Raw genomic sequence first — 20,539 nt, 5'->3', positions numbered from 1 at the left:
GAACACCCCAAACAACTGCTTTTAAACCAACAGCAATCAGCAGTCCTGGTAATTCTGGGGTTTGCTCAGTTTCTTCCCACAGCTGTACCATTTTATTTTAGCTCTAGCAGCACTGCTAAGCTTACTAAGCTTCAACATTTTGTCTCTATTAAAAATTACCTGGATTCCTGTTTTGTTCTTCTTATTTCCTCTATATTACTTTAGTAACCATGGAGATCTTGATGTTTTGTGCCATTTCTGCCTGGGTAGTGCTGCCAACTTGTTTTGTTAGAGGTTTGCTGCCACTTATTTTGCCATCTCCCAGCTTATATGAGTTCCAAATCTTTCAATTTTTTGGCAGTATTTTGTTTAATAAGTCTATGCAATTGTTCAGCTAAAGCAGCTGGTTTACTTCTAAAAGTCCCACAGTAAAGCAAAGCCATACTGGCTACTCAGCTAAAAGATGGCCACGCAAGAAAGATGCTTGTGTCACAGCGAGGGGACTGCAGGCAGCCCTCCCCTGCTTGTGTGTGTTTGTTGCTCTCTTTGAATAACAGCCTTGCTTCTCTTGCTCAACTGCATCAGAAGCTGCATTATATTATATTACTATTGATGCTGAGGAAAATTCAAAGGAAAAAAGAGGCTTATATAAAATGGAAGCAAGGACAGGCAGCCTGGGTAGAGTACAGGGATGTTGTCCGGGAAGCTAGGGACCAGGTTAGGAAGGCTAAGGCCCAGTTAGAATTAAACCTAGCCAGGGATGTTAAGGATAATAGGAAGGGATTCTACAGGTAAGTAGCAAACAAAAAACAGACTAGGGACAAAATAGGCCCCCTGAGGAAGCTTTCGGGAAAACTGGCTACACAGGATTTGGAGAAGGCTGAGGTTCTGAATGACTTCTTTGCCTCAGTTTTCACTGGCAAAGGCTCTGACTGCACCACCCAGTTCTTAGAAAGTAGATGCAGGGGCTGTGAGAATGAAGACCTTGGGCCCACTGTACCAGAGGATCTGGTTTGAGACCATCTTCAAAATCTGAACGCACACAAGTCCGTGGGACCTGATGGAATCCATCCGCGGGGCCTGAAGGAGCTGGCGAATGAAGTTGCTAAGCCACTGGCCATCATATTTGAAAAAATCATGGCAGTCAGGTGAAGTTCCCAACGACTGGAAAAAGGAAAATATAACCCCCATTTTCAAGAAGGGGAAAATGAAAGACCCAGGGAATTACAGACCAGTCAGTCTCACCTCTGTGCCTGGCAGAATCTTGGAGCACATTCTCCTGGACAACATGCTAAGGCACATGAAGAACAACAAGGTGCTTGGTGACAGCCAGCATGGCTTCACTAGGGGGAAATCCTGCCTGACCAATTTGGTGGCCTTCTATGATGGGGGTATGGAACTGATGGACAAGGGTAAAGCAGTTGACGTCATCTACCTGGACTTGTGCAAAGCGTTTGACACTGTTTCACACAACATCCTTCTCTCTAAATTGGAGAGATACCAATTTGATGGATGGACCACTCGGTGGATAAAGAACTGGCTGGACGGCCGCACACAAAGAGTTGTTAATGGCTCGATGTCTGGCTGGAGACCGCTAACGAGTGGTGTCCCTCAGGGATCGGTGTTGGGACCGGTCTTGTTTAACACCTTCGTCGCTGACATGGACAGTGGGATTGAGTGCGCCCTCAGCAAGTTTGCCGATGACACCAAGCTGTGTGGTCCGGTTGATATGCTGGAGGGAAGGGATGCCATCTAGAGGGACCTTGACACGCTTGTGAGGTGGGCTGATGCCAACCTTATGAAGTTCAACCACGACAAGTGCAGGGTCCTACACCTGGGTCGGAGCAATCCCAGGCACAGCTACAGACTGGGCAAAGAAGAGATTCAGTGCGGCCCTGCAGAGAAGGACTTGGGGGTGCTGGTCGATGAGAAAATGAACATGAGCCGGCAGTGTGCGCTCGTAGCCCAGAAAGCCAACCGTATCCTGGGCTGCATCAAAAGGAGCATGACCAGCAGGTCGAAGGAGGTGATCCTGCCCCTCTACTCTGCTCTTGTGAGACCTCACCTGGAGTACTGTGTGCAGTTCTGGTGTCCTCAACATAAAAAGGACATGGAGTTGTTGGAGCAAGTCCAGAGGAGGGCCACGAGGATGATCAAGGGACTGGAGCACCTCCTGTATGAAGACAGGCTGAGGAAGTTGGGGCTTTTCAGCCTGGAGAAGAGAAGGCTGCGTGGAGACCTCATAGCACCCTTCCAGTACCTGAAGGGGGCCTATAGGGATGCTGGGGAGGGACTCTTTGTCAGGGACTGTAGTGACAGGACAAGGGGTAATGGGTTAAAACTTAAACAGGGGAAGTTTAGATTGGATATAAGGAGGAAATTCTTTCCTGTTAGGGTGGTGAGACACTGGAATGGGTTGCGCAGGGAGGTTGTGAGTGCTCCATCCCTGGCAGTGTTCAAGGCCAGGTTGGATGAAGCCTTGTGTTGGATGGTTTAGTGTGAGGTGTCCCTGTCCATGGCAGGGGGGTTGGAACTAGATGATCTTGAGGTACTTTCCAACCCTAACCATTCTATGATTCTATGATTCTATGCCAGTGCATGAGGAGGACTCCAGTAATCACAGTCTAAACTCAGCTATTGTGCAAACACTACTGGTTAGTGGTCAGCCATGATAACAGAAAGGATAGATCACAGAGCTGCAATGTGTACAGACAAAACTCAGTGAAGCTTTGAAGCAATTGTTAAGTGGCTTAATGGCAAAATCGACTTTGTCCTTTCTTACATCTTGTCCCTAAATCTGTTTTAGTGATTTTAAGTGACAGATTTCAATGAGGTAAGTCTGCAGTGACTTCTTAAAATGATGAGTGGTAGCTACTACAGAAGAGCTACAGTGGGATGATCTGAAGACATAAGAACTTCAGAGGTACCTGTGACCATGTACAATGAGAAAAATCTATTGAATATACCTGAAAAGGTCACCTGCAAACTTTATGCCATCCATACTGATAACTGAGGAACAAGGAAAAGTATCTCAGAGACCTGAAGCAGTTAAGACTGCAATGGAAGAAGGCAGTCTTCTAAAATCAGAGGAACTAGACACGTGGTAGGTGGTTAATATGTATGCCTGCAAGGCCCAAAGATATGTCCGCTTCCCTATTTCCCCAGCCCTAGAAAGACACAAACACAGGGAATTGCACAACTGGACTGTTTTGCAACAATCCCTGAGACTTCCAACAGCTCCTAGGTCAGGTCTGTCACACATCAACCAAGTTCCTAAGCACCCCCATCTTCTGCCAGAGTACCCAGAACAGTTACAATAAGCCGTAGCAAGGAGCTGTGGAGGGAACACTTTTGACCTTGGAGACAGGCATGTGTCTAAAGCTGCTGCTCCCTCCTACGCTTGTACGGAGTTACTAACATTTTGCCTTTGCTTAGCCCAGATGGCAGACGTGCCATGTCTGCTGAAGTAGGATGAATATGCATCAGTGTATATGAAAAATACTTCAGCTATTATCTTGCTGTAAAATGCAGGGCCGTAAGCAAACACCCACATTGTGTCAAGTGCCCACTGAGGAACTCTGTATAACTGCAGGCGGGATTAACACAAGTTCCGCGGGTCGGCCGTCCTGACAGATCCGGTGAAAGCGCTTTGCTTCGGTGTCCTGATGGTACCAGGAGGCGCTACATACGGGTCTTGGCCTTCCCAGCAAGCCAAACTGGGTCAAGGCGACCGCGATCCCCTCAGGCCACGGCAGCGGGCGGCGGTGCCTAAACAGGGAATTCCTTAGCGCCACGGAGCATGCGCGAGATGCGGCGCCGGCGGCTGCGATGGGCGGGCCGTGGACGCAGCGTAACAGCCGGGTGACGGCGTCGGCTTCTTCCGGGCGGTGACGGCGTCGGCGTCGCCGGCCGCGTCCCTCACTTTCAAAATGGCGGACGGAGGTGACGGGGGCGGAGGAGACCTCAACGCGGCAGGAGCAGCTTGTGGCTTCCCCGTGCAGCCCCAGGAGCGAGCCATGGTGAGCTTGCAGCCCGGTGCGGTTCCCCCTACCCCGCATCGGGGCAGCCTGAGCCTTGTCCGTGCCGCGACCCTGCCGCTCGACCGAGCCTTTCCTTCGCGGAGGGAACCGGTGCACCCCGCTCGAGGGGGTCACGTCTTCCGTGTCGGGGCCGCAGTGCGGTGCTGTGGAGGGGCGGAACGCGGTGTTGTGGGGCCCACAGTTGCTGGCGGGTGGCAGCGGCGACGGCACTTGCCGAGGCATAACTGCTCAACGGCCGCGGGCGGTGGGCCTGGGGCGAGCGGTTTGCAGGCCCCCTGCACTACGGGCAGACCCCGGTCTGGGCCCCTTGGGAGCGCGGCACGGCACAGGCCCGGTCCCGGCGGCTTGGACTGACCGGAGCCAGGCGGCAGCTGCCCTTACTCCTTGGAGCCAGCCCTGTCCCAGCCCCGGCGAGTTCCTGTCAGGCGGCGCAGGGGGAAGCGGTTTGTTGGCAGCTCCCCGCAGCATCTTCTGCCAGGGCCCTGTCCCGTGTCTTCATTCGACTTTTCTGTAATTAAACGAGATAAAACTTTAGAAAGCTTCAGACCTTAAGACATTGTAGCATATACATGGGTCTTTATCCTCTTTGTGACTTTACCTTTCTTAAAGATGGATACTGTGGAATAAAAAAAGGCTTAGTAACAGATTATTGTTCCTCAGAGTGTGAATGAAAGCAACAAATAGTGGAGTTTAGAAAGGATGTAGATGGAGACAGTTGTTTATTTGCTGAATAGAATTATTCTCTCTCGTCTGTGAATTACTTTAAGCACTTACGTATTTAATATTCTGTATTCAGAACACAGCAGTGTTTCATCTGTTTGGTTAGCAGTAGTAGGTAAGGGCTTCTGTGCTTTCCTTCGCAACCTTGTGATTACTATGTTGCCAACACTTTTGCTAGAGGAGTTCAAAACCAAAAAACTCTTAGCTTAAGAAAGGGAGCCTGAAGATGTGTCACAAACTTAATCGTGTAACATTTTATGTTACATTTTTCTGTAACATCCTGACTATATAGTGTGGGTTTGAAACTCTTTGAAGTTGAGCACTGGCAAACCTGGAGCGTATTTAAATTTTACAGGATGCTACAAACAATAAAATTAGGAAAATGTAAATAGGGAGATGTTTACTCCTGGAACTTATCTTGCAGGCAGCAGTACTAAGCCAACAACAGTTATTTGTTGTACCTCCTCTCGCAGGATTGTAGGGGTATCTGCAAGTTGTAAGGATACAGCCTGTAACTACAGAGCCTTGTAGTGGTAGGACAAGGAGTAATGGGTTCAGACTTGAACAGGGGAAGTTCAAGTTAGATATAAGGAAGAAGTTCTTTACTGTGAGGGTGGTGAGGCATTGGAACAGGCTGCCCAGAGAAGTGGTAAATATTCCATCCCTAGCAGTGTTCAAGGCCAGGTTGAACAGTCTTGAGTGATGTGGTTTAGTATGAGGTGTCCCTGCCTATGGCTGGGGGGTTGGAACTTGATGATCTTAAGGTCCTTTCCAACCCTAACTGTTCTATGATTCTATTTCTAAAGTGAAGTATGTTTCTATGACTGTTACAGGCTTGTGAGTGGAGGGGTGTTTTTTTCTGTATTAGAAGTGGTTTGATTTTTAAACTAGTAAAAATGTAATTTGATTGCATTATGCTGTCACAAATTACAATGTGACTCAGGCAACTTCTTAAGCTTGAAAGTCTGAGGTGATAGTTGCAATCAGCAGCAAAGCAATGCAATCAGCCTCTCATTATTTGAGGATATAAGAGCCTGAGTTAGCCCCAGAAATGCATAGATGATATATGTGATGATAATAGTGATGATAATAGTGATGGTGTGAAAAACACAGATATTGAAGACATCCTGTGCTGCTTCCAGTTGATGCTGGTCCACTAAGTTGTCTTAATTTTCATGTTGTTTTAGACAAATCTCTGTGCCAGATTAAGTATTATTCCAAGAGAGGTAGGTGGCCAGGTTGTGTTGCCTGTCATACATCCAAGCAAACTGCATGAATTTAGGCAGGGAATATGGGGTGAGGATATTATATTAAGGGAGAAGGGGAGGTGAGGGTATGGACTTAGGCGGGGTCTGACAGCATTTGTGAAGGCAAGTTAGGTTGTGTACCTGGCTATACTGATACCAGACACAGCTGTAATCTGGAAGTAGTACACCCAATTTACCTCTGTACTAGCTAGGTGGAAGTGATGTATCCTGACAGACTTGTGTTTTCACTGTAAGCAGCTGGCTGAGTGTCTTCTCACTGTGGTGCTAGAATAAAGAAGTTGAGGGACTGTGGAGCAGAAACGAGTGGCTGAATGGAGTGAACTCCAGCCTTACTGAGCTTGTCAAATCTGTTTTATTATCAAGTCTGTCAGGTTGACTCTTGCTCTCCTGTTTCATCTCTGGCTTTGGGTACTGTTGGTTGCAGTGCAGCACCAAGTCTGGCTGCATAAGTAGTAAACCTTTCCAGAATGCTGGGTGCATGATGCAGGATTACTGGAATGATTCTGCAGGAGCCAGCCTGATTCTGGGATGGATGTGGATGACTTGGGTAATAAACTCTTCTGCACCCAGCCTAACTCAGTGGTTTCTTTTGTGCAGTTATCTCCAACTCTTCAGTTTGGGTGCCGTACTTAGAGGTCCCCGAGTTGGCATTTCACTACATTAGTTGAATTCAGGTCCCGTATCTGCCATCTGCTTCTCTGTAGTGGCTGTATTGCTTCCTCAGCTCAGCTGCCCTGAAAAAGAGAGAGGGCTGAATTTGGGGTGCACTGCCACTGACCTAGTAGTAAACTCTGACTACCAAACTTAAGTTTACTTTCTTTTCTTTCCAAACAGCATCCATGGTTTGCTTGGCTGACTGATAGGCTGGACTTGGCTTGTCTAGTAGCTGGCTAGCAGGCATTGCTGGTGACTTAATAAAAGCTTGCTTTGCAGGCTGGATCCATGCATGATGGTCCATCTGTATTCTGAACAAATTCATTTGCCTCCTCCCTGCTTTGGTGGTTGCTGTAGAATCATAGAATAGGGTTGTAAAGGACCTTAAGATCATCTAGTTCCAACCCCCCTGCCACGGGCAGGGACAGCTCACGCTAAGCCATGTAACCCAAGACTCCATCCAACCTGGCCTTGAACACTGCCAGGGATGGAGCATTCACAGCTGCCTTGGGCAATCCATTCCAGTGCCTCACCACCCTCACAGTGAAGAACTTAGTTATATCTAACCTGAACTTCCTCTGTTAAAGTTTGAACCCAACCTATCTGGACTATATTAGCAGGGTTTAGATATTAAAATATTTCAAAAATTTTAATTTACGCTAAGTGTTCAATATTTTGTATATCTTTTCAGTAATCTTTTTGAAGAAAAGGGACTTTTTTCCCTGAAGCCCCACTTTTGTCATCAGTCAATACCCCTATAGAAAAGTGTGGATGTATGTGGGTAGTGGTATACAAGAAAAGCAAAGCTTTATTATTGGAATATATCCTTTACAGTCAGGAAAATAACTTGATCTTGAATTTTAATCTTAGAAAGCAAAACATGATGGAGGTGCTTGGGCATTCTGAAATATTTCAGATCTTGTTTTGTGTCATTCAGTGCTATTATATAATTGAGAAAATGCATATGAGAAGCTTTGTTCTGTGGCAATGTTGTAATCAAGTAGTAATGTGGAGGGGGTATTAATATTCATATGCAGGTTATTTCTTAAGATTAATGAAATATGTGTCAGACATTTTATTTTGGAGTTGCAGTGACTTCTTTGAGTTTTAAATCTGTTCTCTCCTAAGCTAAATTAACCTGCTTAGACCAGATGGTGTGTCCTTATAATTTTACAACAGTTTATGTTAAGCTAAGTAAGTTCAAAATTTCATCTTTAGGTAGACCACCATATCCTTTTGTGTGAATAAGCCCTTAGTTGCACATAGCCAAACCCACTGTTTTTAGAACAGTGCAGTGTCTTAGCAGAGCAGTGTATAGTGGACACTTGTATCAGTGTCCAAGAAGTGGAGTCCATAAAGTTGCAACAGGTGACTGGAGCATTGCCGGGATCCTGCTTGCATCCCTATATGCGCTCTACTGAAGTGCTTTTGTTTTATTATGGTGTTGAGCAATGCTGTGGCTTTGCCTTTCTTGTCTGCTTTCATGTTTACTCATATTTCTTGGTAATTTTTATGGCTTTTGTTAGTGCAGGAGTAAACTGTGATTGTGAAGGTATCTGTCGTCTTTTGTCAAGTCCGCATAAAGTACGCAACTGCTGGTTGCTGTAATTCGGCTGTAATCACAGAATTTTTAGGGTAGGAAGGGGACTTCTGGAGATCATCTCATTGAACCTCTCTGCCAAGGCAGGGCCACCTAAAGCAGGTTACACAGGAACGTGTCCAGGTGGGTTTTGAACATCTCTGGAGAGGGAAACTCCAGCCTCCCTGGGCAGCCTGTTCCAGTGCTTTGCCACCCTCAATGTAAAGAAGTTCTTCCTCATGTTGAAGTGAAACTTTTTGCATTTATTTTATAGGCTATTTTATATTTTTTATATATATATCCTGTTTATATTTTACTATTTTATATAGTAAATATAAATATATATAAAGTATCCCTGGCAGTGTTCAAGGCCAGGTTGGCTGAAGCCTTGTGTGGGATGGTTTAGTGTGAGGTGTCCCTGTTCATGGCAGGGGGTTGGATCTAGATGATCTTGAGGTCCTTTCCAACCCTAACTATTCTATGATTCTATGATTCTATATGGTAATACTGTTACAGTGCTGTGAGAGGTATGCACCTTCAGGAGAACATATCAACAGGTGTATGTTCCTGATAGCATGGAGCTATTTTAAGTGGCTTCTAGGTCCCAGAGCAGTAGAGAAGCTGGGGATAAATAGGTTGGTTTTGGTGCATAAGGGAAAGCATTTGGAAGTTGCCAAGTGAGTGCTAAATACAGATAGAATCACCGCAAGTTTAGTACACACATTCAATGCAGAATTAGACTATGTATACACTGAATCTTAAAATGCATGACAATTGGAAAATTGTGTGGTTGTAATACAAATTTGAGTGCACAGGACTTAATACAACACAAAAACCTAGGGCTTTGTTTCTTTCTCTTGGGTTTTTTTGTTCGGTTTGAGTTTTTTTCCCCCAAACATAGCTATGCCAAAATAATGAATGACTTCTTTATCAAAATCTACAGTAGCTGCCATTTTTGAAGTGCAGTCTGATGCTAAGAAATTTGATAGATACTCTGTCCCTTTGAGGGCTGGAGAACACAGCACAGACATTAAGGATCAAACTAGGAAAGAATCAAAGCCTTTCCTTTGTTTCTCTAGAAACAAAATTAAAAGGATCTATCAAATAATCAGAACTTAAAAAAAAAAAAAAGGTAAAATTTCAGAGTCTCACAGAATACTGCAAGTAACTCTGCAAATAGGATGATTTTGCTATTTTTTTCCAGGGATAATACATGTTTTGCATGTTTTTTATAAGCGATAGTAAATTCCTGTTTCCCCTTGTGTTGATGTGTTAATTGTACATTGCTATCTACCTAATGCATGTTTGACCAAAATATTTGGAACATGGCATGTTTAGATTGCATGCCTCAGACTTGGGAATTACTGCTAGAATTTCTGGCTACTTTGTTTTGCCCGTTGGACCTTCTTAGTAGTATCCTGCTAATTTTGTAGCATATTCAGGATAGAGTCTCCTGTTGGTAGGCAGTATGATAGAGGTAAAGAGAGGCTTTCATGATTTCACTTCATATGTCTTCTTGGGCACCTGTTTGCATTAAAGCACTTACACCCTGTGAACTGAAGCTGCACTCTTGTGGTTTTGGCAATGACTATGATTTAGAACTGACACCTGACCTGCACTTTTTAAGGGGTTGAACAGTCTGGGTCTGCATTGTTTACCAGAAGACAACATTAATTTTAGCTGTCCAGCAGCTGAAACGGGAACTGAGGGTGAACATTTGCTCCTCTTGTTGTCACTGGTTTGCTTTGGTTCAGCTAAGCTGCTAGTTGTTGGAGACTACTGGAATCAAGGTAGATTCTACTGCATACAAAGCTTTAGTAGTCTGTGCTGTTATGATTCTCACTCCCTATGGGCAAGCACCTGCATCATTAAAGCATCTTTAACATTAATTGGCACCCTGCTTTGGCATAGGAGTCAAAGTATAAATGAATGTAGAAATCAAACAGTTCATGTCTTCAGGTCAGAGTTGTTTTGTTAGCACAGTGTTAATGTTAAGCTATCTTGAATGGTTACCCTTGTTCTGCCAATAAAAAATAACTTGGGAAACCAAACTTGCATCATTCGGTGTAATTACTGATACCCAGTGCAGACCAAAGTTTGGTACATGGCTGCTTCCCAACGATGTTATATAAAGGAGCCATGTGACTTATGTGTCAGAAAAGAGATATTTCATAATGTAATGTTCATAAACAGTCATATGTTTAAGCTTAGATTCTCTAATAAAACATTGGTTATACTTTGTTATGTGTTTCACATTCTCCAGTGAACGACTGTATGATGCTTATGTGACAATAAACTACAGTAAATTTCCATTTTAACTCCCTGAACTATGCCCTTCTAGAGATAATAGAATTTATACTCCTAAAAAAAATCCAGTTTGATTTAAGGTAGGGAAGAACAAACATGATAATTAATTTCTAGTGCTTCTTTTTGAAGCCTTCTATTTGGGGACTATATCTTTGAGGTTGAAATAGATTGTCTTGTCTGCTGGTTATTTTTACTAAAAATAATGCCTAGGTGTTCTGTACTGCAGTTGAATTTTATTGTCAGTGCATTAGAAAACTGAATTTTAAGCCAAAACAAACAGAAGGAAAAGTTAAAATATTGAAAGCAAAATCTTATACAAAAATGTTAGTTCAAGAATGTTTTTAAGTTTGCTTTCTAAAGAAATGTTAAGTATTCTGCAATCAGGGAACTTCTGCATGTTTATTCTTTTCAGTGTCTTTTATGGTCGCTCAAGTGGAGAGACAATATCTGAATAAAAGTTTTCTGGGATCTCTTCTCCTGCTAATCTTTTTACCTGGAAACCACTGTTCCATGAATTAAAGCAAAGCAGCCTTTTGCATTTAGTATTGATGTTGAGTGGCACTTGCTTGAAATCATTATGTCTCCAGCATTCTATGTGTTTACTTTTAAAATCCTGCTTCTCCCAGCTGTTTTGACAGGTAACTGGTGTTGCCATCTCATGCTTGACAGATTTGTGATGCACAAGCTAAGCTTTTTTACTGCTTCTTTTAGCTGGAATATTGGACTAGGTATAGGTTTTCGTTTGTTCTGCTGGCAGTGTCTACTCTTTCATAATTTGTTATTTAATGTTTATAAATATTAATATTCCTTCTCACAGATTACATTAATATTTCTATCAAAAAAATAGTCTTGAAATTCATGCATTTTGCACTGAAAGGTCAGTGTGTGAATGCGGCTAAAGAAGAGCTGCTTTTTATAGTATTGCTGAATGCAAACTTAGTGTGAAAAGACTTCAGAATTCAAACACGACTGTGCTTAGAATGTACATCAGAAAGGAAGTAGTGGCTACTGAGTTAATGTACATAATAAACCTGTTACAATAATAAAATCTGTCATAGTGGTGAGAAATATAATTTGATGCTTGATCTATAGGTGAAAAGTGAATTGCGAGTAACTTTTTTCTCTTTTCCTTATACTTCCTTAGCCCTCATTCCTTTTGTTATTTGCAGTATTCACAAATAAATGTGTTTTGTGAATGACAAAATTGGATATATCAATGACATATTGTGCTTTCTATAGCACTGTTTATTTGTAGGCAAATACAGCTCTTCATCCTCTGACCTTTTCTGACATGATGCTTATTTTAAAGGATTTGGAAAAAGCCTACAAACTGTCCTTTTAGATGTAGGAGAAGCCTGCATGTTTGGCTGGATTGGACTGTTGGGAAGAGCTGTGTGCTTACACATGGGAAGACGTATTAATAGTCTGATCCCACAGAGGAGGAGAGGAGGACAGGTTTACATGCAAGATAAGAGGTTATCTCCTAATGATTCTTCCTCAAGTGGTATTGTGGGATACTTCTGTAGCCATATTCTTCAGAAAAGCCATTAACGATTACAGGAGTGCTTTTGTTATACAGAACAAATCAAATGTCTTGGACGAAATGGTGGCTGTTTCTCCTCTTTTGACAAAACTGCTTATGCTTGAGTACAGGGATGTTGTCCGGGAAGCTAGGGACCAGGTTAGGAAGGCTAAGGCCCAGTTAGAATTAAACTTGGCTAGGGATGTTAAGGATAACAGGAAGGGATTCTACAGGTACGTAGCAAACAAGAGTGTAGGGACAACATAGGCCCCCTGAGGAAGCTCTCGGGAAAACTGGCTACACAGGATTTGGAGAAGGCTGAGGTTCTGAATGACTTCTTTGCCTCGGTCTTCACTGGCAAAGGCTCTGACTGCACCACCCAGTTCTTAGAAGGTAGACGCAGGGACTGTGAGAATGAAGACCTTGGGCCCACTGTACGAGAGGATCTGGTTTGAGACCATCTTCAAAATCTGAACGCACACAAGTCCGTGGGACCTGATGGAATCCATCCGCGGGTCCTAAAGGAGCTGGCGAATGAAGTTGCTAAGCCACTGGCCATCATATTTGAAAAATCATGGCAGTCAGGTGAAGTTCCCGACGACTGGAAAAAGGGAAATATAACCCCCATTTTCAAGAAGGGGAAATTGGATGACCCAGGGAACTACAGGCCAGTCAGTCTCAATTCCATGCCTGGCAAAATCTTGGAGCAGAATCTCCTGCAAGGCATGCTAAGGCACATGAAAAACAACAAGGTGCTTGGTGACAGCCAGCATGGCTTCACTAAGGGGAAATCCTGCCTGACCAGTTTGGTGGCCTTCTATGATGGGGCTGTGGAACTGATGGACAAGGGTAGAGCAGTTGATGTCATCTACCTGGGCTTGTACAAAGTGTTTGACACTGTCCCACACAACATCCTTCTCTCTAAATTGGAGAGATATCAATTTGATGGATGGACCACTGACATGGACAGTGGGATTGAGTGCACCCTCAGCAAGTTTGCCGATGACACCAAGCTGTGTGGTCCGGTTGATATGCTGGAGGGAAGGGATGCCATCTAGAGGGACCTTGACACGCTTGTGAGGTGGGCTGATGCCAACCTTATGAAGTTCAACCATGCCAAGTGCAAGGCCCTACACGTGGGTCGGAGTAATCCCAGGCACAGCTACAGATTGGGCAAAGAAGAGATTCAGAGCGGCTCTGCGGAGAAGGACTTGGGGGTGCTGGTTTATGAGAAAATGAACATGAGCCGGCAGTGTGTGCTTGCAGCCCAGAAAGCCAACCGTATCCTGGGCTGCATCAAAAGGAGCATGACCAGCAGGTCGAAGGAGGTGATCCTGCCCCTCTACTCTGCTCTTGTGAGACCTCACCTGGAGTACTGTGTGCAGTTCTGGTGTCCTCAACATAAAAAGGACATGGAACTGTTGGAACAAGTCCAGAGGAGGGCCATGAGAATGATCAAGGGACTGGAGCACCTCCCGTATGAAGATAGACTGAGAAAGTTGGTACTGTTCAGCCTGGAGAAGAGAAGGCTGTGTGGAGACCTCATAGCAGCCTTACAGTATCTGAAGGGGGCCTATAGGGATGCTGGGGAGGGACTCTTCATTAGGGACTGTAGTGACACGACAAGGGGTAAAGGGTTAAAACTTAAACAGGGGAAGTTTAGATTGGATATAAGGAGGAAATTCTTTCCCGTTAGGGTGGTGAGACACTGGAATCGGTTGCGCAGGGAGGTTGTGAGTGCTCCATCCCTGGCAGTGTTCAAGGCCAGGTTGGATGAAACCTTGGGTGGGATGGTTTAGTGTGAGGTGTCCCTGCCTATGGCAGGGGGGTTGGAACTAGCTGATCTTGAGGTCCTTTCCAACCCTAAGTATTCTATGATTCTGTGATTCTGTAACCTGCACTTATAAAATGGGGATAATCTAGGATGATTTGAGGACACATTTGCTTTCCTGTTTGACCACATTATTCAGGGCTTCTCTTTTCCATCATTAATTTTTTTCTATAACTTTTGAGATCGTAAATCACCATGATAAATTAAGTAATGGGCTACCTAAGGGTAATGCTAAGGAAATCTGATGGCTAAAATATCAATAGATATTTTGTTCTGCAAAATTATTTTTTTCTGGCATAAATCAGTGTTGTGTATAAGCAGACATTGTATTTAGGAGCATTTGTCTGATTTGCAATGGTGAAAAACAAAAGGTATTTCAAAATAATGGGAATAATGTGAAAGAAAGAATATTTAGATTTGAAGGACAGAAATAGAACAGTTGGAGAGAACAGAGAACTAAAGTAGTTGCAAGAAGATCAGGAACTCAGTTTAAGAAAAGCAAGAACCTCAAGTCAAAACACAAGTACTTTCATTAATTGTTTTATAAACATGAAATTTCATTTTAGTGTGGTTTCTCAAGGACATTAAGCTTATATAATCAGTTGAACTGCTATTCCATCAGTAACTATTGAACCCTGATGACCAGTTTCAACAAAATTGTACTGAAGGGTAACAGTTTCAGAGATCATTGTTTCTGAGCATTCAGCCTTAGCAGGCTAAGGAGTTGAATTCCAAACTTCTTTCCCAGCTAAGACAGGGAAACCTATTGCTGCTGCTGTTCCTGTTTGTCAGCAGCTGAACAGACCTCAACACTTGTGTGTTGGCCTGTTGCAAAGCATGTAGTTGAAAATTAATTAGTGCATGGGTTGCTCTACAGTAGCAGAGCACTTGGTAACACTCGGCTCAAGAGTGTTTTAGTAGAATACTTCAAGGGAACAGAGGTTACTGTGGTGGGTACTGAAAGGAAAATAGCAGAGAAATTCTTGAGAAACCATGTTTTTCTGGGTTTTATTACTTGCAGAACTGACTTCTGATGTGGTAGAGAAATTTGGGTTCACAGAAGAAGTGCTTAATCTTAAATTCTTTATATTTGTTTATTCATTTATATTTCTCCATTGGTGTACTTTTCTTGCAGCGGTGTGATGAAAGATTCAACTTCCAAGCCACATTTTTTCAGTGCTTGGCAAAACATGTGCCAAATATTTACTCAGCTGAAATGGACCCTTTGCTGGAGAAACAAGAAGAAATGGTCCAGGCAGCCATATTATACCCCTTGGAATGTTATTTGTTTGGGGAAGACCCAGACATATTCCTGGAGAAACTACAACAGAGTGGAACCTCCCAGCTCTGTGGGAAGGTGTTCAAAGGAGGGGAGGCAACATACTCTTGCAGGTAAGAATGAAGGTATGTTATCATGAATATTCCTATGTGAGATAATGCAGCAAAGTGGCTTAATAAAATCAGTTATGCTGCACACTAGTCACGGCATGTGCTATGGTATGTCTTTGCTTAACTGACACTGGCGTTCGCTTCACATTTCAAGCCATGTGAGAATGAGGAAAATTGTATGTGAAAAGCAGGCTGTTACAGAGAAATAGGGAAGGAAGTGGAAAGTGTACTGAAGGTACTGAAAATGGTTAAAAATATTGGATAAGGTATGAGTATGGGGTTTTCACCTTCTTTCACATCCTGGACTGTATTAAAGATGGCGGCACATTGATTTGATATAATTAATTTTATTAATTAAATTAATACAACTATACTAATATGAATAGTAGGAAAAATATTAAAAAGACAGAGGGCTTTCTGGTAGGTATAGTTTGCAACTGTGCTGTCATATTTTATTGTAGTTTTCAGTATAATTTAAAAACCTAGAAAATTTAATCAGAAATACCCAAAAGATATTATTAAGGAAAAAAAAATAATATGTCCAGAAAAGCTCTTGTAAACTTTATGAATTGCACTGTAACATTTTCATCAGTTTCATACTCTTCAGCTTTTTCTAGGGTTAAGTTAATGTTGCTTATGAAAGGAGAATGGCCTTTGAAGAAGTTCTTAGTGTTTGCTAGAAAATGTATAGTGAATGTAGCATTGGATTGTGCAAAGAGAAAGAATGGTCAAGGCAGTTTAGTACTGCTGTAACAGGAATAATTCTGCTCCTACATCTGCTTAGTTCTTATATGATAGCAGGCAAAAGACAAAGCTGTGTATGTCGGAGGTGGTCTCTCTTATTTTTTTTGATCTCCTGTCTTGCAAAAATGTGGTAGTATTTATACAAAATACGATACTACTGCAACTGAAGCTACATTTACTTTAGGCTTCTGAAATGCTAAAATAGATGCTGTGAAATACTAAAATAAAGTCTTGAATCGGGCTTTCAAATGCAGCAGATGCTTCTGGTTTTCTTTTAACTCACCTTGTGATAGATTTATGGTAATAAATAAATGTTAGAGTAATACTAAATTATATTGTAACTATTATGTAAAGGTTTGAAAGAAAAGTAATTCGGTAATCAGAAATACCATACTATTTTAAATGTATTGTGAATAAGGTTTGAATTAGATGTTGAACAATGCTGTAAAACAAAAAACTTGCTATGTTGTCATTAAACATGTTATACATAGAATGAAACAGCTTCTAAAGAAAAAAGAGTGACCATGTTTTAGGGAATAAGGACAGCATAAAAAAGCATATGTAAACATATATATAAACATAGAAAAAAATGGAACTAGGTTGCCCATGAATGTAATTCTGAATTTTCAGGTATCATTTGAGTGCATGACTGAAACCGTTGCTATGATTTCAACATATGTTTTCTTTGGCTTATTTTGAAAGCAATTCCCCTTTGATTTTAACTGCTAACTTTTTAAAGTTAGAAACAGCTTTGCAGAAGTGCGGTAAAAGTTTCATTAGCAGACTGGCTACAATTGTGGAAAACTGATAAAGATTTAACCTCAAAGTCATAATGGCTTTTATGTTTTTAATAACTGTTTATTCTTAGAAAAAGCAGGAATATGTTAGCAACAAGTTTTGAAAGTGGAAATCAAACATGTTTCTGATAGAATATGATACAACATGTTGGAGTACATGGTTCAAGTGTGGCAAGATTGGTTTTCATCTTTCTGTGATGTGGAGTAGCCAAATGTTTTTATAATTTGAATCTGTTTTTAATTTCAGAGCAGCATGTGTTTTAGAACATTTTCTAGTTACCATTTTTGTTGCAGGGACTGTGCAGTTGATCCAACTTGTGTACTCTGTATGGACTGCTTCCAGAACAGCATTCACAAGAACCACCGGTACAAGGTAGAAAAGTACTGTTGTAAGAAATTCTACTTGTAGCTTTAGCAAAGATTATTTTTTTTTTTGTAATGATAAACTGCATATAAACTGTTAGTAATTTTTATATAAAAAAATCTGGGATTTACTGCTTATTCTTTTCTTTCATGTTTCTAACTGTGTAAACTTCTTTTAAGAAACTTTCTAATTCAAGAACCAAAGGGTAAGGGAGTGTTTATGAATACATACATTGTTATTCTCTTTGGCAATATCACAGAAGTGTATGTCAGAGCAAAAAGCTGTGACTGAAAGTAACAGTCCTGTCCTGAGTCCCAGTCAGTGCTGTTTGGAAATTTAGAATGGGTGTGTGTATATAAGGGCCTTAACTTAAGCATTTATGTCACTGATGCAGTCTCTACATTTCCACTCTGTGCCTCTATTTAGATTTGCATGAACTACTTTGTGTTTAGTGTGGACTATGGTAAAGTTAAAACAAATGTTAAGTGGTATTTTTTTCTTTGTTTGTTTTATTGATAGGATTGTTCTAGGACAGATCATCTCTGCCTGATATCTTTTTGATCCTCTTTAAGCTAAATCTGTTATCTCTGGGAGCTTCCCATGCTTTAATTAAAAAAGGATAATTTAAATAGCTCTTAGCAAACTTGCTGCCTAAAGTATCATCTACTGTTTCCTTCCCAGCCCCCATTTTTTGCTTGCCCTCTTCTTTGAGAACTCTTATTTCAACGGCCTTGGAAGCAGAAATGGAAAACAATATATACAATATATGAAGTGTGTGTACAGAAACATTATGTATTCAATTTAATTGCCATTCATGGCCAAAAAGCAGACTAGCCTTTTTTGCAGTTATTCCTTCTGTTCATTGACATGACATCCACTGAAGAGATTTATCTTGTATTATGAATTGGCCATAAATCGCTTTTAAGTAGGTATGTTTCAGTGAGAGTTTGGAAGTTCCTAGCAATCTCAGAATTAAATGGGGCTAAAATACTGTATTCTGCTCCTGTGTACAAGCCTTTGCATACTGATTTTGAAAATGTCTTGTAGATATTTATTCAAAGACTTACAAACCTATTTGGATAATGCAAATACAATTCTTATTTACAGATGCATGCACACAATTTATTGAGAGGCAAGATGAAAACCAGGGAAAATAGGCAATAATGATCAGAGAGCAGTTTGGCATCACAGCTGGGCTGAGAAGCTGTTGTCCTTTCCCTGTTTTTCAGTAACTTCAGGCAAAATATCAGCCATGGAAATAGTCAGATGTTAGCAGGTTTGCTGCATTTCTGTTTTAAAGATGCAATGTAAAGAATACAGATTATACTCTTTAGAGATTCATAGAATAATTTAGGTTGGAAGGGACCTAAAGAGGTCACCTAGTCCAACCACTTGCTCACACCTTGTCTAATTAGATCAGGTTATTTTAGAACGTTTCAAGTAAATAACAATGTTGAATGTCTTTTTATTGGATCACATAGTGTTTTTATAATTTTTTCAGTATCAGGAATTCAGAGTAAGAAAAGGAGCTATTTTTGCTACAATGAAGGGTCAGAATTTGTACCTTTCTGGAAGTGTAATGCCAAGTTTAAGTGGCAAGGAGTTATTTAGATGCTGATTATTTTTTTTTTTTTTTGCTAGAAGTAGAGGTAGTACAAATGTTTAATATACATATCCTTGTTTAGATTATTTAAAAAAAAAGCATTAAGTACTTTTGCTATAATTTTGCTAATAAAGGCAGAAATTATTATTTTGCCGTTCATGAAGCGCTTATCAGTCATAGGCTATTTCACCTACTTTCTAGTTAGATTTGGTTTAGATTTACATACCTTTTTGCAGTGGCAACTGTATGTCCCCCTTTTTTTTCTGCTAAAAAGTTTGTCTCCCCTTTTCCCCATAAGTCTTTCTATCTAAAAAGTCCATTTGCTATGTAGTGCCTCTTGTATTTTTTAAGTAGGTATTTATACTTGTATTTGGCTTAAATAATGTACATTTATATTTTTCTCTTGTTATGTGAGTATTTTGTGACTTCAGTAAATGCTTCTTACAGATGCATAGCTCCACTGGAGGTGGATTTTGTGACTGTGGGGATACAGAGGCGTGGAAGGCTGGACCCCTGTGTACTAAACATGAGCCTGGAGCATCAGGTTCTGCGAAAGAAGTAAGAATATTGTTTAAAGACAGTAAATATTATTAATACTGCCTTCTTTAAAAAAACCCCTGCTTATACCTGTATAGGAGAGTATAATATATTGTATAATTCATGTGGCAGATCCAGTTGAGTTAAATAGGATTTCCTTGGTTGAGGTGTGTGTTCAATATTAATTGAATATCCTTTGTCTCCAAACGATAGGCTAAACCAATAGAACAGTTCCATCTACCTATCTGGTGCATTTCTGTCTTTGATTCGAAATTAAAATCAGTTTCTTGCTTTTTTCTTTGCTATGTGTATTAGTTCTTATTTACAAGTAATTGTTTTTCCAGTGGTTAGTATTTAGATACAATAATTGATTTTGATAATATTTTCTGGTTTCCATATTACTGTGTTATTTAAGTGTTTTTTTGTTAGTTGCTTCTGGTATGTGATCTGTCCCTATGACTAAAACAAGTCCCTATGCTTAAAACTAAACACTAACCTCTTATGCTATGATGTCTCATGCTTATTATACCTCATAAAGCAGCATACTAATGAAAAATATGCCATTTATAAGTAGTTCTCAGAATGTGGGCAGATTGGTTGCTTCAGGTGCTTTTTTTTTTTATTTTATTTTTTTTTAAGATTCCTACTTCCTGAAATAATCAGTCCAGAAAGCCTCTCAGCATTTGTCATTGCAAATAGGCCCATAATTCCACCCAGGTTTGTTGCAAAAGTAGTGTTCTATTTGATCTGGTGAAAAATCAAATGGAAAAAGAATAAAGGGCACTGGTCTTACGGAAAAATGAAACAAAGCTTTCCCTCACTTGCGTCCCTCAAAAAACCATGAATCTTAGTGGATTTCAGGGATAAAATTAGCAGAAGCTCCAAGAATGGTCATTTGATTACCAGCTGGAGATTGTCACTGTAATGTTTACCTACTTCAGCCCAGTCTATTCTGCTGAGCTGTACTTACCCGTGAGTACTGAGCTATCTGATATATGTGGCTGATACCTACATATTACTCATGAAAACTTGTAATCAAAAGAGGCAGATTGTTTTTTCAATGTTAGAATACCCCAAGATAGCTACCCCAAGATGGTTAATTTTACTTTTGTCACCGTTACTACATATGTGTTTAATACTTCTTTTCAGCATGTTGTAGAGGTGTTTCAAGAATAAGAACCTAGCACAGTTCCTCTTTGGGAAGT

At 41.1% G+C, this 20,539-nt stretch overlaps 1 protein-coding gene across 2 annotated transcripts in view; it reads left to right on the top strand.

Annotated features, from left to right (window-relative positions):
* The first annotated feature begins 3,828 nt into the window (after positions 1 to 3,828).
* Positions 3,829 to 20,539, top strand: part of UBR1 (ubiquitin protein ligase E3 component n-recognin 1) — a 68,389-nt gene continuing 51,678 nt past the window's right edge. For both annotated transcript variants that reach the window (XM_065682920.1, XM_065682919.1), the window contains exons 1-4: positions 3,829 to 3,998; positions 15,036 to 15,292; positions 17,125 to 17,203; positions 19,245 to 19,355. In XM_065682920.1, the coding sequence (XP_065538992.1) occupies positions 3,909 to 3,998; positions 15,036 to 15,292; positions 17,125 to 17,203; positions 19,245 to 19,355 (537 nt within the window). In that variant the 5' untranslated portion in view covers positions 3,829 to 3,908. The remainder of the gene's footprint in view (positions 3,999 to 15,035; positions 15,293 to 17,124; positions 17,204 to 19,244; positions 19,356 to 20,539) is intronic.

Source organism: Lathamus discolor, chromosome 6 (assembly GCF_037157495.1).
Source record: "Lathamus discolor isolate bLatDis1 chromosome 6, bLatDis1.hap1, whole genome shotgun sequence".
In the NCBI taxonomy this organism is placed as follows: domain Eukaryota; kingdom Metazoa; phylum Chordata; class Aves; order Psittaciformes; family Psittacidae; genus Lathamus; species Lathamus discolor.
The sequence above is the reverse complement of the archived record's forward strand: the minus strand, read 5'-3'. Positions and strand labels throughout refer to the sequence as shown.